This window comes from Argiope bruennichi, chromosome 10, assembly GCF_947563725.1.
Source record: "Argiope bruennichi chromosome 10, qqArgBrue1.1, whole genome shotgun sequence".
Lineage (NCBI taxonomy): Eukaryota > Metazoa > Arthropoda > Arachnida > Araneae > Araneidae > Argiope > Argiope bruennichi.
The window spans coordinates 85,956,457-85,975,719 of record NC_079160.1 but is presented as its reverse complement, the minus strand read 5'-3'; the positions used below and the strand labels follow the sequence as shown (position 1 = coordinate 85,975,719).

General features: G+C 27.3%; 1 protein-coding gene across 2 annotated transcripts; it reads right to left on the bottom strand.

Moving 5' to 3' along the window:
- Nucleotides 1-660: 660 nt before the first annotated feature.
- Nucleotides 661-16,719, bottom strand: LOC129987819 (ankyrin-3-like). Of its 2 annotated transcripts, none has more exons than XM_056095760.1 (5): nt 16,624-16,719; nt 11,462-11,812; nt 5,331-5,635; nt 4,562-4,996; nt 661-1,100 (listed from the first exon to the last, which is right to left on the bottom strand). In XM_056095760.1, exons 2-5 carry the CDS (start codon nt 11,612-11,614, stop codon nt 896-898), a joined length of 1,098 nt encoding a protein of 365 aa, XP_055951735.1. In that variant the 5' UTR covers nt 11,615-11,812; nt 16,624-16,719; the 3' UTR covers nt 661-895. The 2 variants fall into 2 exon arrangements, with proteins under 2 accessions (XP_055951735.1, XP_055951736.1); XM_056095761.1 differs by having other exon boundaries at nt 661-877.
- Between the last annotated feature and the right edge of the window lie 2,544 nt (nt 16,720-19,263).

The window sequence follows — 19,263 nt, the reverse complement described above, 5'->3', positions numbered from 1 at the left end:
AATCTTTGATTCCCTCTAGCATAATATTAAAATAGCATTGATAATTTAGATATAGTTTCGAAGCTAAAAATTAGAAAGTTTTTATTTATTTATTATGGATTGGTTTTGTTACTAAAACAAAGCTATTTACTTAAATACGTCCGTATCTTCAAAAGATTGCAAATGAATATTTTTTTTAGGCTTTTAATTCATTCAAATAATTTACTGCTATACAATATGGTTCAATCAAAGCAATAAAAAGTTTTCACTTTTTAAAGCTTTGAAACTCTAAATTAGAATTGTTTTATTGTGCAGTTACTGTATTCAAAGTTTTATATACTGTTAGTTCGCTAAAATGAGACAATTTTCATTATTATCGTTTTATTTATTAACAAATTAATTGCTGTTTTTTTTAATGATGGCATTGTTAGTAAAGCTGTTGAATATTAAAAAATAATGTTTTATAAGATTTTTAGATAAAAATTACTTTCTTATGCTGTGTCACTGTCAGAGCCTTTTATTATTATTATTATTAATACGTATTTTCAAATAGATCTAATTTTTATTCTGGTTCTGTAAGGTTTCGGATTATTTAAGTTCCATAATATAGAGGTTACATTAGATTATTTAAGAATAATGACTCTATTATAATATCAATACAATTTTATTATTACTCACGAAACTTAGTTTAATACAATTTCAAAAAGCATACTTTGAAAATTTATATATATATATTCACAAAATTTTACTGAATGCATTATTAAAAGTTGCAAATTCTTCAATTTTATTCTTCAAATAAGATGTAATTTTCCAAAGATCTAGGTAATTTGAGATTCTGTACTGCATTAAGAAACCTTGAGCCCCAACTTAGAGATTTTCTGAGTTGAATTCTTGAAATCTGTTGAAGGCAAAATGGTTATAAAGCTTTTGCATACAACATGCCTTTGTGGTCTTCGGTCAGTTGCTCAGATTGTCTAATATAACAGACATTGAATGATTCAGATGCTTCAAGTAAAAGAATCATAATTTCTGGATTTAATCCAATATGAACTCTATGAATTACTTTCAGAATTCCAAGATTGTGATTTTTCTGGATTTCTAGAATGATACGAGCGCCATATCTAAAAAAGTAGGAGAGGGAAAAAAAAAAAAAAACGGAAGTTAATTTTCAAATTAAATATCATTTTTTTTTTCTTTATTGGTTTTTACTATTACAATACTTTATATACTACGTATATGGGAAAATAAGTACACTTAACCCACCCGAAGACATACAGTTAAATTGAATTATAGGAGCGCTGCCATTGGAATTATTTGATTTGATTTGATTTAGTGGAGTTTTGTGGCTCAAAAACCATTTTTAATTATGCTGCGCCAAACGTATGGCATTGATTAAAACATTGTTTATAAACTGAAACATAATCATAAGCTAATCATAATAATAATATATAATCATAAACTACTTAGTATTTGTCATGATTTGTCAATGTTTATGTAAACGGTAAAAAAAAAAAAAAAAAAAAAAAAAACTTATAATTGAACCATTTTTAATTAGATCAAATGGTAAAAACCGATCATTTTTAAGAAAGTGAAAATATTTTTGGATGGTTAATTTTATGAAGAATGTTTTTCAAAATGATAGAGGAAGACTGAAAGCAACGGATGCGTTGTGAAATGAATTGTGGACAATCAATTAGAATGTGTTGAACTGACAATTGGCATTGGCATTCTGTACACTGAGGGGCGGGTTCTCCCAGCAACAAATGCTTGTGCGTGAGTACCATTGGAATTATGGTTGTATTCTAATGACCATCACCAGTTGAACGTTTCCTGGCTGCTTCACTAAATGTTTTTACAATTAACTGCATTTAATGTAGCGCTTCGCTTTACTAATTTATGGAACCGCAAAATATTATTAAAAATGCTAGGAGAAGAGCTCACTGAAATCTCCATTCATTCACATGTAAAAGAAATAAGATTATAGATATAGACGTTAAACGGAAGGGTTAAAGAAAAGCGAGAAAATAGGCATAGCGGTCACCAGTTTGATAATCGCTTAGACTTCCCTGTGGAAATTGATGTTCATATTTCTTCATATTTTCTCTTTAAAAATAGAAAATAATATTTGCGTTATCTTAAAATTTGAAAATTACTATCTTAATAATATAAATTTCATTTCTGTATAACTTTTTTCATTATGTTTGATAATTTTTTAAAATTTAATTTGATACATATTCTGTAACAATGTTTTAAATAGTATGATGAAATTCAAACTCATTCTTCAAAACATTCAACAGCTTGCGTTTCTCAATTTTAAAATTAAGTTTAAAAAATTGTTTTATTTGGAAATTCTTTCTGAAACAGAATTTTCACCTTTATTTCATAATGCTAATATATTTTATTTTTATTTGCATTAGCTGTAATTTGTTTCAAATTGGTTTAATTAATATTTTTCAGTCTTAACAAATAAGATGAATTTTTTAAAAAAAATGTATTTTGTATTAATAGTTATACAGCCTAAGAAGTAAATAATCTGCTGTTTGTTAAAGGCAACTTATAGAATAGAATATTTAACGTTAGAATAGAACTGGCAGTACAAATATTTCGAAGATAAAGACTAGGTCTTGCTTTTTCTTTTTTCAGTTAATAAAAAGCGTGCAAAAATAGAGTGACCATAAAATAACTGCCCCTGTTTGAAAGCCGTTAAAACTGATGAATGGAATAAAACCAGTTTTTATATTCAGATTTTCAGACGCATTAAAAAATAAATTCCACTAAAAAATGCCGACGTAATATTTTATATTGCACTGATATTTCTTTGATTTATTATTATTTAGTATCTATTATTTATTCACTATATATATATATATATATATATATATATATATATATATATATATATATATATATATATATATATATATATATATATATATATATATATATATATATATGGTATAAAGTGGTTTGAAAGCATCTGTATGTTGAAACCCTAAAAACTCGAGAAATACTTAACTAATTTTGGAGATATTTGTACCATTTTGTAGGGCATTTATTGGGGAAGGTATATTAAAGTCATGTCAAAATTTAAAAAAAAAAAAAAAAAACGGAGTTTTATAATTGCGATTTTAATTATTTTCCTACTACGATTCGCGCATGCGTAAAGCAGCAGTATCTGTGCTTTGCACTTATCCGCGCGTGAGCGGAAATCTCAAACTTCGAATGTGCAAATAGCAAGAGCTGTGGTATTCATATGCGATACATTTCTTTGTTTACGTTTGATTTTAAACAACGATTCAAATCTCATGCCTTTGTAGCTAAAAATCCCTAAATCCCCCTCATTCAAACAAACAAAATCAAATCTCATTTTATTAATTGGAGATATTGTTGAACGCTGGGATGACAGCCTTTGTAGCTAAAAATCCCATAATCTCCCTCATTCAAACAAATCATATCTCATTATTCCAAAAAGAAGGAAATTCAACCTTGGTCGGAGCACATTAAATGCCAAAACGCTTCGTTTGTTGCGTGATAATGAAAATGTAGAGGAAAGAAACGTTAGGTTAGCGAATATCAGAGAAAAAATGTTCACACTTTCTTCAAAGGAGGGTCTTCTGCTGAGCGAAATAACCGTTTCTCTTTAAATCGCACTGCAATTGAATTTCAGAGACAGAATGAATCTCGCCTGTCTGCTGACAGAGAAAGGCATTTAAATTTGAGACACAGGAGAAGAAGTGACAGAACAAACGTTCCTAATATTTGGTTCGAAAAGGAGTACAACGCTCTGAATTTCGATCCATGTGTGGATTACAGAAATGATGCCTCGGTTTCAATAGGAACAATGTCTATAGTCTGTCCATATTGTTCAGCTTTAGGAATATCTTTGATATACAGTCATTTTCGCCAAAAAATAATTTATCGCCAAATTTTAGCGAAACGGCTGAATGTGGCGAGAACGGACAGAAATAGGATAACGGTAGCAAAAGTGACACCGAAAAATTGCCAACCTCGCAAGGCGCAAAATGACTATATATCAAAACTTAGCCCAGCTTTAAAATGGAAAGATAAATCAAAAGGCATGTGTTGTTTACAAGGGAAAACTGAAACCATTTTAACAGTCTAAATATGGAACAGCATTGATATACAGTTATTTTCACCCAAAACGTTAAAAACCAAATTTTAGCGAAATGACTGAATGTGGCGCGAACGGCAGCTATAGCGTTTCCAATCGAAAGGTTCCGAGGAAATTAAGGAAAATATAAAGAAAAAAAAGTCGGTAAAAGTGAATTTTAGTGTTCTCCTTACTGCGCCAGCAATACCAAGTCGCCAATAAAGATGGCGGACAAAATAAACAAATTCTTCCGCGGAACAGTTACGGTTACCATTTCCCACTATATAATTAGGACTTTTTACTAATAAGTGTTTTTTTTTTTTCCCAAAAAAGGCACCTGGCAGAATTTTTTAACTTAAAAAAATGCAAAGAATTGCAAGAAAAAATTGCATTACTAAGAAAAATTATAAAATTCGCGTTATAATAAATTATTTAATTGTTATTTCAGCAGCTTTTTTGGTGAAATCTTACTTTAGAAGCAATTTAATGATTTCTATTCTCGGATGTTCGGAATTCTGCAGATATTCTCCGATAGGGGGTTGCAAAACTGTTTTCCCATCTTCTACAGTAATGGCATTCGGATTGGCTCCTCGACGTAAAAGGGTGTGAACAATCTCCAGTTGATTGGATATGTCGTCTGTAAGAGTAAGATGTAGAGCTGAGCCAAGAGCGTTAGAAAGAGCGTTGATGTCAGCCCCAGAATCTAGAAGAAATTCTAACATTTCAACATTCCCTCGAAGTACTGCATAGTATAAAGGAGGAGGCTTTGTTTGTTCTGAAGGAAAAGAGACGCTGGCTCCGTTATTGACCAGAAGTTTTGCTATTTCCAGGTTGCCGTTCAGCACAGCATAGTGGAGAGCTGTTTGTTCGTCTCCTTCACTCATAGCATTGATATCTGCCCCGTGTCTGAAATTTTTTGAATAATTTTAGTTACAAACATAAATATACTATAGTTCAAATTAAAAAAAAAAGAAAGATAAGAAATATTGGTTAAAAAAATTTCGTATCATAAAATTTGAAATACCTAAAATATTATTATATGCATCAATTTGAAGTAACGTTTACTGGTTATTAAATTATTTTGTCATGTTGTATTTTTATATTCTTAACTGATTAGAGGCATGACTGTGTTTATAGTTTAATTTTTTACAATGCATTTATCACATTTAAATTATCATACACATTAAACAGATTTAAATTGATACGAGCAATAGAACAATATTCGAATTAAAAATCTTACTTAAGCAACAAATGTACAGTTTGCTTGTTTCCTCGACTTCGGCAAGCCTTCATAAGAGGAGTCAATCCTTGCCAGTCTCTTGCATTTACATCAGCCCCATATTGTAACAGCAACTCTATGGATTTTACATTTGATGAATTCACCAAATTTATCTCACTTCCTCGGAAATAAGCTGCATTAGGATTAGCACCGCGATCCAACAAGAAATGTTGCGTCTTGTGATGAGAATTTCGAATAGCTAATCGCAAAGGCTCATCAATTAAAGCTCGGTGAATATTTCTTTCGTCATAGCTTTGAGAGTTGATCTATTGTATGAAATGCAAATGAAATATATTTAGATTAGGAACATCATCAGGTAAGATTTTGATTTTTTTACAACGCAACATTCTCGTACTAGTAAAAATTTTTACTTTATATAATGATAATATTATTTTTGAAAATATAATTGTACTGATAAGGTTTCGTCGCTATTTTTTTTAAGAAACTTCCAGCGAAATCACAAGTTTTTTCGCGAAAACGTGAAGAAGTTTTATAAAATGCCCTATCAACATTATTTTGTTGAAAAAGAATTTTTAAAAAATAAATATGACTTCCTTTCATCCATCTTTTAATTATCTGTTTCTACTAGTTATTAAACGCATTTTGTTACAAAAAGAATTTAATTTGTAACATATAATTTTATTAAATAAACATTAGGTTCCATAAAGGTAGGATTATATAGGTTCGATATAGTAATTTATTTAAAAAAACAATGTCAATATTATGAATAAAAATATTTTATCAATATATGCTATGATAGTTATGATTCAAAGCCATTCGACTGCTGGACATTAATTTCTTGCATTTTCTATAAGTGTTAAATATTATTTTGGGCTTAAGAGGTTGGATTAAATTTAATAATCGCTATTATTTTAAAAGAATAAAATATTAATTTATTTACTTTTAATTGGTCGCATTTACAAGATTAAAAAAATAACTTCCCTTCCCTTTTCTTTTTGGTTGATTTAGATTCATGTTACAAAGCAGCTGCAATAGAACCACTTCAAATTTAGAGTACACTTTCATCTTTTAATTACAGTTGCATTAAGAGCATTTTTTAAATTATGAAACAATTATTTATTCTTTGATCGTATAATTCTACTATATACATAAGAAATTTCATTAATATTTTGATTCTTTATAACAGAATTCTTATTGTCTAATTTCTTGATATCACTTTCTTTTTACTTTAGAATCCTTCGTATTCGCAAGCATTATTTTATTATTTTCCTACTAATGCTATTTTTTTTAAAATTTATAATATGTTTAGTTAATTTTATTTAATATGTTTAAATAAAATTTTAAAAAAGGAACAGAAAATTTTTTAAGAGAACAGAAAGATTTAGGACATCCTTTAGAGTTAAAAGAACACAACACACATGAAATAATATAAAGCTACAAACTTCACAGATGTGCTTTTTCAAGTTTAAAATGTGAAAACGAAAAAATTAAAAACATTTTAATGTTATATTCATTTTTCTAGTTTACATTATGATACCAAAAAGGCAAAAAAAGTCGGAAGTGTAAAACAGCGTGAAATATAAATCACAGAATTCATACAACGCAACTTTTAATTCATATTTGAACGACGTCCATAGTTACATTTATCAAGTAACTAAGACAATATACGAAAGGATTTTATTAGTTATAAGACATGTCAACAGTTAACTAACATTATTATTTTGAGGAAAGTTAAGAATATTAGTTATTTCTGAATCAATATTTTTTTAAAATCAAATCAACAATTCTAAATACAAGATAGTCTATAGAAATTACCTTTCTAGTAATCTCAGAATTCTTCTATTCCAAGTGTATGCTTTTCTAAGTTCATTTTAAAAATTAAACTGTTAAACTGTTTTATTGTATTAAAAGAAAACTTCTGTTATTCAATTTATCTTTTGGCAACTAATTAATTCTTCTTTGCCAAACGATTTTTTTCCCGATAGAAACATGCGAAATTTAGAATATGAAATGATATAACCAATTAAATACTAAAATTTGGCGGAACCCAGATAATAATTGAAAAGAAACCTAAAAGGTAAATCAGAAAATTTTCATGTTTAATTTTTTCTTATTCATTATCAGTTATTAATCATTTTTTGTAAAATATTTAACAATTAAACAATGCATGTCAATTTTTATGAATTTTTCGGGTAAGATGAGGAATCTCCATTCAAATGTTAAATCTACTATATTTGTTGCATTAATTATGATTCATTCTTAACATTTAGTTTTTCTTCCCTCAAAAATGGGTTGTCTACATTAAATTTTTATATAACCATTCAAAATCACACGTTTAAAGAAACAATTTTTAATTTCAATTCTTTAAATAAAACAATTTATATATAATTATTTTTTCCCATCCTTTAAATAAAATGAAAAATAAAAGTATAAGTTATATATAATAGATAATATTAATTTAATCAAACAAAAGAATTCAATTTTTTTTAATTTAAGAAAGATAAATTTTTGAAACGGCATTGTAAAAGAAGTGACAATGTACTTCTGATTGATTGCTTAATTAAGCTTTTATACATAAATTTCGATGAGTAAAAGTTTATTTTATTTAATTTTGGAAAAGAAACTGATGCTAAGTATAGAGTGATAATAATGAAGAAACTACCTTTACCTTTATATCATTATTTTAATAATCTAGGATTCTTTTTTAAAGTTCCATAATTTTTACATTTCTACAAAGTATCTGAATGCTTTTGTGATTTACTTCTACGATGTTTTGGACAAAATCGATTAATCTTACAACATTCCACTAAAAGCTAATTTAGATGGATAATAAATGCAATATTCTCTTATTAAAATATAGGAGCTTTCAGGGGAGTTGAAAAAAAAATCGAAAATGTTTGCATTATTTTTTTTTTCCAAATCTTTAAATAAAATGAAAAATAAAAGAATAAATTTATGTTTACATAATTCATGTCAAATGCATTAAACAATTTAAATTTGGAAAAATGCTGTGAATGTTTTATTAGCCTTTCGCCGAATTACATATCACCACAATGTAATGCAAAGGTTCAGTATGATATTTTGACACATGATTTTGATCTTGCATGGATTGATACCATTAGCTATTTGTCACCACTTTTTGGTTTTGTGACTTTTTAAAAGAGAAAAAAGTTTTGAAATAATATAAAACTATTTTTAGAAAATAGTTAAGTTAAATTTTGAATTCTCTCTTATTAATTTTGCGTATTTTGTTATAAACATTTTTTATCGATTTAAAAATGTAAATTGAATAATTTTTAAATAGTTAGCAATTTACTTATTTATTTTTGCTTTTTAATTGTTTTTTTTTTTTCAATTTACATGCATTTTATAAATTGAAAGCAATGATATCTTTAATATAGTCTATTGATGCAAATTATGTTTATACATAAAAGCCGTTCTCCTAAAGCTATTTTTTTAAGAAAAAAAATTTTCTTTCAAAGTTTTTGAGATGTTAAACATTGAACTGTGAAACTTTATAGTGAAAGTTTTAAGTCCACATTGTAATATGCACTGCGTTTGGAAGGCATAATAAATTTTTCAACATATTGGCTTCTACATTTCTTAAATATTTTATAAAATAATTTCCTTTGAACCAATTATATTATAAATATTAAAAAATACCATTTTCATTTAGATAAGATTAACTCCAACAATGCTAAGAAAAACGAGATATTCTGTTGTGAATAAAAAAATGATATAAATTAACTAGACTAAACTTATAAATTGATAAAAACTGCCAAAAAGCTTAAAGCTCTTATGTATAAAGGGAAATTTTAATACCAAAAAAATTATAAAGGAAAAAAAAATAAACAAATTTTTTAGAGAAATTAGAGATTTCTTGTCAAAAAGTTACAATCAGTCATTGTACGATACAGGACGAATTTAAAATTTTTAAATTGAGATTCGCCAATTTTTCTGAAAACGAAAGGACTATGTTGAATTAGATTCAATGGATTATCGTAATCTGTTTTTTCATTTATTTGTTAGCACTATACACATTAAACTATGCCACATAATGTATAGAATAAAAAATTAAAAATCGCTTTGCTTAGAACTGGATTAAATCTACTAATCTTAACGGTAGGTTCAGCTTAATCTGACTAAGACATCCTTTCAGGGTAAGGTTAGAATTTTATATTTTCCCTCTCCTTCCTTTCCTTAAGGGAATGAGTATAATAGAAACGCGTTTCCCAAGCAAAAAAATTCGCATTCTGATAGATAAAAATCGATATTTAAAAAAATTTTCTTATAAATATATATCTTAAAAATAAACTTTTTTTCTTTCTTCCGCTCGCTTTATAGAATGTATTGGATAACAAGGAGATATAAATATGGTTGAACCTCAACAAACATATCACTTGCTTAATCTCACTGGTTTGTTTCAAATTAAGTAATTTTATTTCTTAAATAAAATTTTATTAATCCGACGAAATCTTTTAAGGGTTTCAATTTATGATTAAAAAAATGCTTTTAAAATCTTATGCCCATTATTCTAAAAATTATTTAAAAAACTACTTAATTACTTAATTTAATTTTAATAGATTCTCAACAAATGAATTATAGCTCTATAAATTATACAATTCTATTATTCGAAATTATTTTCTTAATGCGTTGCTGGAAATAATTCTTGTTATATCTTTAAATGAAGGTAATCATTTATGATATTTGAAATAATACACAGCTTCGCTTAAAGCTTTTTTAGCATCTTCAAAATGATGCGTTGTCATTATGAGAAATAGAAGAAAAAAATTTATTTAGATTGGCGTGATATTACAAAAGGTTTCCAAATAAATTAATTCATATTATTTATTAGAATTTTCTTTCTTAAAATAAATAAAAATTTCAACTCGTGGCATTCATGCAATACGCAAATGCACTTCATTTGTCACGTGGCAAGATTTCAAGTTCAACGAAAATTCGCGATAGACTACTCATTGATTTATATTTATAGCATTTCTCTTGTGTTCCTCTTATAACTAAGATACTTATGGAATATTTTGCAAAAAAATATTTTTATGAAGATGAGGACGTTTTAGTAGGGATAGAGATATCACTGGTTGATTAATGAATAAACTATGTATCTTCAGAGTTAATTAAAATAAATACTAAAAATATTTTATAAAATAAATCATAAATAGAATTTTGTAAGCATGACAGTTATGAATCACAAAGTATCCTGTGCATGTAGATGATATTATTTTGATTGAAACAACTTTCAAAACTTAATGCATTTGTTGATATACTTTTATAAATAAATAAGCATCAAAAGTGGTATTCGTTTTCTCTTTTAATAAAGTAGCAATAAACAAAGAATGTGATTGGGATATAATTATTAATAAGAAAGTTTGGGTTAAATTCTGTTTATTCTAATAGATAACGTTTATTCAGTTTTATACACGCGTTATTATATAATTTATCAGCATTTAATGAATTAATTGATATCAAATTATTTCATTTATAACTTATTATTTCGATTATTAAGAGTCATAGTAGTGAACATCACATAAACTATTTCACATGAAATAATTTCCTTGAATTCGACTAAACTATCGCCGACCAAATTATTTAAGAAAGATACATGCAGCAAAATCAAAACCAAATCGTCTTTTTTTTTTTTTAATGAATAGGAATGTAGCAAAACCAAAACAAATTGTATTAATTGATCAAGATTATTTACTCTTTGTTCATTGCAATAACAACGCAATACAATGAAAGTTATACAATCAAAATCGTGCAATCACAGCCAAGCAATATTTATATAGAAGAACAATGCAGATATTTTTACATTTCATCTCAAATAATATGCATTTTATTGTTAGTGAAAATAAAACTGTAGTTTTATTGTAACATCTTGTATACTTACGAGCACGGATCATATTAGATATTATTGAGGAATATGACGTTGATTTTCATGCAAAGTTCAAAACATTATTGTTCCTAAAAATATAGTTGCTTTACCTTTATTTCCTCACGTATGCTTTTATGCAACAAGCCACAAATTTTAGCCGTTCAAGCATATGGTGCATTGCACTCGCATCCTCTGAGAATTAAGAATTAGTGTTTGCTGCAAGTTTACAATTAGAACTTACTTCTGTGAAATGTATACGAGCCCCGTATGACATAAGAATTTTTATTAGATGTGCATAGCCCTTTTCTGCACATATGTGAACAGGTGTATATCCCATGTCATCAGCAACATTGGGATCGGCCCCCATATCCAAAAGAAGCTGTAAAGTTCTCATTTCATCTTGATAAACAGCGTAATGAAGTAATCGCAGTCCTTTACATATGGGGTCATCTAGAGAACATAATAAATTTTCTTTATTGATGAATTCCTTGATGAATACTGCTGATTTTTTTGTGAATTATGTAATCAGCGAGTTGCCTCAGAGGGAATGGATGTTTGGAATTGTCATCGCCTTGCAAACAATCAAAAACATCTATAAAAAAAAGATAATAAAAGATAATAAAGATTGTCATTTTGATGAATTAATATTGATCTCTATTATGAAGCAATTTAACTAACTGACATATATTTTAAATTTAAAAAACGTTATTTATTCCTATTTGACATAAAATTAAGAAAAGGTCACATGAATTCCAAGGGAAAAATCGATGTAAGCAACAAGAAAGTATATTTTTTGTTATTTAGTTAAAAAACAAAGTATATATATTAGGTATGCCATTATACTTAATTATACCATTAGGTTAGAAGGTATTAGGTATACTATTAGGTTAAAAGGTATTAGGTATACTATTAGATTAGAAGTTATTAGGTGAAAAAATCTTTGGAATAAAATTACTAAATTGTTTTAGCAATATTGCTGATAAAAACTTTATATTCTTAAAATTTTACATACAATACTCAAAAAAATGCTATTAAATGTTTGTATTACTGAAAATTTATTTTTGTGATAATCTGCTATTGAAATATTTTACTGTGCTACAGTAAATATTAGTAATTTCAAAAGAATATATGATAGAAAGAATTTGTGAAAAATATTTAGAAAGTTTGGTTACTTTATTATTTTTTTTAATTTCTTCAACTTGAATATCAATGAGTCTCCATTTTTTTTTTTTTTTTTTTGTATGAATTGTATAATGCAAAGTAATATTTCATAAATCAGAATATCTGTAAATCACAGAAAAGGAACAGAATTAATAAAAAGAAATTGAACATTTTGGAACAAAACTAAAAGAAAATTTATATAAGGTAGATAAAATCTTTCAATTTATCGTAATTAATTATCAATTTTTAAAGAATCTTTACTTCTTTAAATTAATTTCGAACTTATCTTTTTTAGATGAGATACTATAAAAACCCTAAGGGGAAAAAAACCGAGAGACATTTCAGCAATTCATCTCATGGAAGCTTTTCTATTGTTGCAATCATAACGGATTTGAAATGACAAAAAAAAAAAAAAAAAAAAGACCGGATTATTAAAAACAGTAACAATTAATTAAACATTTATTTGCAGAAAAATCTTACAAAATATGCTTTTAAAACAATGTAAACAATGTAACAAAGGCGGGATTTCAATTAAAAAGCTTTTACTTTGCTTTTTGAAAATAGTTAAATGAGATACGACTTATACAATAAATGGATGTCCCAAAAGCTTCTTTTCCATCGCTCTATGAATGGCCTTGTCTGACTCATCTTGTGCAAACATGCCGGCTTATTTATTAGCCGTCTTTGTCATCGTTATAGTCGTACCAGAGCTCTTTTACAGTACGGGCTGGGACTACACCCCAAAAAAGTTATTTTATCCATTTGGTGGAATTGGAAAAGCGTAATTTTCTACGAGCTCCTTCCTCAAGGTGAAACAATAAATTCTACGAAATACTGTCATCAAATGGATCAACTGAAAGCTGTCATAGAAAAAAAAAAAAAGGCCTGAATTAATGAACCGACAGGGTGTTGTTTTTCAACATGACAACGCGAGACCACATATTGCATTAGTCGTTGAACAGAGAAGCCCTTACAGTTTGATTGGGATGTTTTACCGCATCCTGTATACTCTCCAGCTCTCGCTCCAACTGATTATTACTTCTTTCTGTCCTTAAAAAATTCTTTTCGCGATAACGGCTTTGAATTCATCAGCGAAATAAAAGCGCACTTCAAGAAATTATTTCTTGTCCAAAACACAATTTTGGAAAGAAGGCAGAATGAGGCTTCCCGAGAGGTGGAAGAAGGTAATAGAGCAAAAGGGTACTTATATAACAAAATAAATAATATCTTAAACAGTAAATATTGGGTATTCACTTCATATTGGAAATAGGAAAGTAACTTATGGGACACCTTAATATGATTCTCACTATAACAAGAAAATGTTAATAGCTTGTATATTATTTAATTGGACATAAAATTAATAACTACTGACATTTTTATTAATAATTTATAATTGCTCATCCATTATTTATGAGAAATTAATTATCAGTAAGTACAATGATACAGAAATGGTAAAATTAAATCATCCAGTAATAGTCTTCTATTTTTTTTATACCCTTGTCAATTTAAAGGAATTCAACAGCAAAATTTAATTCTTTACTCTTTATAATTTTCCAACATTTTTGAGTAACTCAATTATTAATAGGTAAGTTTGCTGATTTATTATTATAATCAGATATATTTTTATTGTGTCTTCTTAAGGGCTCATTCATTAATATATATATATATATATATATATATATATATATATATATATATATATATATATATATATATATATATATATATATATATATATATATATATATATATATATATATATATATATATATATATATTAGAAAAGTTCATGTACAAATGAACAAAAAATATGTAGGACTACTGAAATAACAGGATTTTAATATCTGACAATTTGGCGGCATCTTGAACATGAAATTACATCTAAGCGATTTAACTGAAATTAAATATAATCAATATTCTCTGTGAAATCAATTGGATGCCAAAAGCGGCTAGTATAGACTAAAACTATTACTTTTACCCAGCTGAATCATGTTGATATATATACGATACGCAAGAATTTACAAATTTCTTAATAAGTTTATATTAAAGAACTATTAAGTGGCACATTTGCTAATCTTTTTTAAAGGTCTGTTTACCTTTTTACTTTAGATTCCTCTAGCAAATTTTAGTCTAACTGTTCACGACAATCATTCTCAATGTTGTTTGACGTTAAAAGTTAATAATGGAAGTGAGCCAGATTTTTTTTTAAACTTTGCTTAAGGGTGTTTTTAATTTTACTAAGATTGTTTTCACATAGGTACAATAACTTCACCATCACGCTTATTTTGTTCATCTTCTTTGATCTTTAAGCCCCACCAGTTTTACCAACTAAATAAAATATGCTTAAATGTCTTCTATGCGTGATTTTTTTCATTTTGAATATGCGAGGGTGTTTAAATAGAATTATATTTAGATGTAAAGAATTTGAAATGCTCTTTTAGATGTTGCAATGATTCTTTCAGTTGCATATAAATAAAATCGCTTCTAACGGAATAGAATGCATGTTATCTTTTGAGTTATTGTTACCTTTGATTTCAAAAATTGGCATAATATAAAACTATTCTTCATTAATAAATATAAACAGTTTAATATAAACATACGTTGCATTTGATGTTAAGCGGTAATAAAAACATAAAAATATTAGAATAAATATTTTCTAAAATCACAAAAAGTTTGATTTGCATACTTTTGATGGTTTTACTGTATTTTATGAAATCATAACAGATTTTTGCTCTAACATTGTATTCACGGGAATGTGATTAACTGATTATTTTTATACATAGTTTTTTATTTAATTAAATTCTCTGTAAGAAAATTCTATTAATAATAACCTCTATTCCCAAAAACGGAGGCATTTCAATATGTAAGGAAAAAGTAGTCTACTATGTTTTGCATTTTGTATTTTAATAAAATCAGTTTTAAATTTAAAAAAAAAGGAAAGGAGATAGCTTTTTTATTTTTATCATTCTATAGTATATTTTACTCTATTATGATTAGATTATAAATAGAAATTTTAATAACTAAACTTTTTATTACTTTTATAACAGATTTTATTACATTTATGCGCAAAGAGAAAGGTAAGAAGAAATTGAAGTAGAGATAAACATATAAACAAAGATAGATGATATTTAAAAATCGTATGAAAATAAAAACTAGCAGAATGGAACTTTTTATATTTAAATTCGACCTTCGCTATTGTAATATTAGGAAGAAGAAATCTAGACAGACGAGAAGCTCCCGCAGTACGGCGCAAATTTTAATTACAGTATAAAATCTGTGCTCTGGTTCTTTCCAGGAAATACAGAAATCCAATTAAACACTATATAAACAAGAGTTGATCTCGTATTTCTTTAAATATTTTTGCAATGATTATTTGCATAACAAACTGATTTCAAATTTCTACTTCTATCGATTTAACAAGAAAGATGATGAAAGATTATATGAAAGTCTGAATCTGAATATAAGGCTCTCAATTATAAATCAACCACAAACACATGCATTTTATTATTATAAATTTGTAAGGTTAGTAAGAAAATTTTTTAATATAATTTAATGACAAACTTAGAACGAAAAAAATGAAACACTACTATAAACGAATTATGTGAATAAAATGAAAATGATTGAAATGATCGTATTTTTAAGAATTGTTTAATGTTTTGAAATTGTTTTGTTAATTGTTTAAGAAATGGTTTATTTTATTTCTGAATAATATATTGTCTCACTAAATTTGTTTCGTCTGATGTGTTCTATGTTTGCTGCTTATTAAATTGAATATCATCATATATACATGGCTCTGGTATCATCAAAATGCAGGTTGAAATCAATCAGTTTTAAATTTATAAGGGACTTTAACCCCCCCCCCCTTTTTTTGTACAGACATAAAAATAAATTATACTACTGAGCAGATAATCTTAGGTTTCAGGAATTAATAATTTTTTTAGTTAAAATTTATAAAAGTAATTGTCAGTTATTTTTTAAAATTTCGCAGCTCCATCAAAGAATAATAATTTCAAAATATTTTTTGAACATTTGAAAAACCAAATTTTACCTTAAAGCATGATTGAAATTCGAAAATTTACCAAATGTATATTTCTATATCAAGGGATAAAGTGTTAAAAAATTACCATGAAAGCAGATGAAAATCGTAATATAAAGAAAGGTTAAAGTGAAGTCATTGTTTATTACACGCTTCTGATCAAAAACTACGATAACCACGAATAATATCGAAACGAAGCAACGTACCTGCTTCAATGGCGGATGGAGGCGTAAAAGGCACTATGAAGCTAGTTAAATCCATTGCTTATTCCTGGTGAAATAACTAGTTTGAGCCTAGTTGAAGTTAAAACTGAAAGTGTTTTGACATTTTTTAATTGGTTCCTGATCAAAACATTTTCCGCGTTTCCGCTGCTGACGACATGACACTTCAGCTGTTTCATTTGTCAAATACGTAATGAAGTACAGATAGCTTTTAATTTTCTTGAGCGAAGAAATATAAAATTCTAATGGAGTGAGAAAGGTATCTAATATTATTTAAATAACAAATTTTTAAAAGTATGTAAAAAAAAATTTGTCAGAATAAATTTTGAAATGAATATCTCGAAATTTATAAGTGCTTTGAAATTTTCCACATTTGAATTTAAAAATACTTCACGCTAAAATAGTCATCTTCAGGACCAATTGATTGTCTATGTTATTGATTAAAACCGCATTTCTAATTAAGACGTTAATTCATGGATCCTTCAGCAAAGTATTTTTAAATTTCAAATTTGTTTGTTGAAGGTGGATAATTTTAATCAATCAATCAACTTTGATAAACTACATCTTATTACATCAAGTTATAATAAAAGTAAGTGACAATATTATAAGTAAAAGTTATTCAATAACGATAGAGTATTCTGAATGGTTAACTGTACTTCAAAGTGGTAAAATTGTCTAACCGGTGACGAAACTTGACGAAATCGTTCCAATTGTTGAGACTGGGTCTAAATCAAAGTTTTATTTTGCAATATCTCTCGCAATGAATAGGAAAGGGGAAAACGACAATTATTGGTGTATCGAGGGGTCATAAGCATGCATATGAGCTAAAAGTTCTTGGAATCCATTTTGGGTTGGCGAATTCTGTAAAATTACTCCATAGACAATGTATTACGTTTTTTCGATTTCTCTCTAAAATGGAGGTAGAAGAAATTGGACGATCCTTCAAGACACATCTGAAAGTCATGAGCTTTCGGAAGAAAGAAAAACTGGCAAAATCGGAACAATGATTTGAGCTGGGCAACTAATGTATTGGTTTCCCTCACTATTTTAAATATACAGGTGGCTCGATTTTTTATAAAAAAAACATTCGATATCAATAGGCATCATTTGTTTGAAATAAAAATATTATTAATCTATTAATTCAGACTTACATTCTGAAATTATTAAAACGTATTATCATCAAGAATATACAAATGTAGAAAATATCAAAATTCTAGTGCATCAAGAAATGAATGAAGAATCGAATACTAAATTCCGTCTTTACAAATATGAACTAAATAAAAGTCTTTAAAAGGAGTCTTTTCAATTCATTGGCGTACTATAAAAAATTACTTTTTGATGAGTTTTCTCTGAGTCGGTGCTTGTCAGCTAAATTAAGGCTTGGATATCAATTCGCGAATGAGGTATTTAGTGCTTTCTGGTCATATCTGGCGACTAAGTGTCTAAAAATCTGAAAACCTTTGTTTTGCATAGAAAAAGAAAAATTAAATGATTTCATGTATTAAAATACAGAATTTTTATTTTATTTAAAGGAAGATACTCAATTAATGTAAAACTTCCAGATTGAAATAACAGGGAGTTGCTCTTTTATCTGGATATTTACGAGATTAAATATTTATAAATGTGACTTTTTTTCTGTGGGGTTATTTAAAAATCGAAGTTTTAACATGTTGGAGTCTCGAACTTATCAGTTTTAAAGGAAAACATAACATGGGCTGTTATGAACATGCCTCCTGAAATGCTGCATTCAGCTGTAGAGAGTAGGGTGTACAGAATACAATGCTTAGTCCAAGAAAATGGAGGTCATATTGAAAATAGCCGATGTTTTCCCCGAGAAAGCGATTCTACTGAGTAAAAACAAAAGAACAAAGAATAAAAAGGAAATCGAATAGAATCTTGTCTTTTTTTTTATTTGTAATCATTTACAGAAGTTATTTTTTCGAATAAAGCCCATTTGTTTAAAAATTAATTCTTTGTTATTCATTTATCTGTTTACTGTAGCTTTTTAAAATTTATCGCGCAGTTAAAATTTAGATCAAAAGCGCCACATTTCCCCAATCGATAACTTTTCGAACTAAAATATTTTTTCACTGATTCCTTTTTCGCATGTCGTTAATAGTCCCCGTACAATATTTGGTGGCTTTGCGGCTGATAGTTCGAGCTACAGATGTCTCTCAGTACCGTCAGTTAAAAAACAAAACACACACACACACACCCTGTATGTAGGTATCTTTCCTGAAAAAACGCAATTTTACGCAAAAAACACACATTTTTTTATAACTAATTCTTAGAGCCATTTTCTGTCTGCTCTCTTGTTGACAATATCATATAATGCCATCTCGGACCCAATTCCATCATGGTAAAACTGAGTGTAAGTTGAAAAATATAAGTAGTGATAGATAAATTGTAAAATGAATATTGTAATATAGCAGATTGTTTCCAATAACATTTTAAACTAAGTGCATTCATGACTTTTTATTTAAATGGCCGTTCATATGTTAATAAAATTAAAAAAAATATTCATTAAAAAAACGAGCGAGGCTTGATTTTCAAGATATTATATAACATTAGAAGACAAAATATTCAGGCTTAATACAAAAGATTCAAAATTCAAAAGTTCCGTTG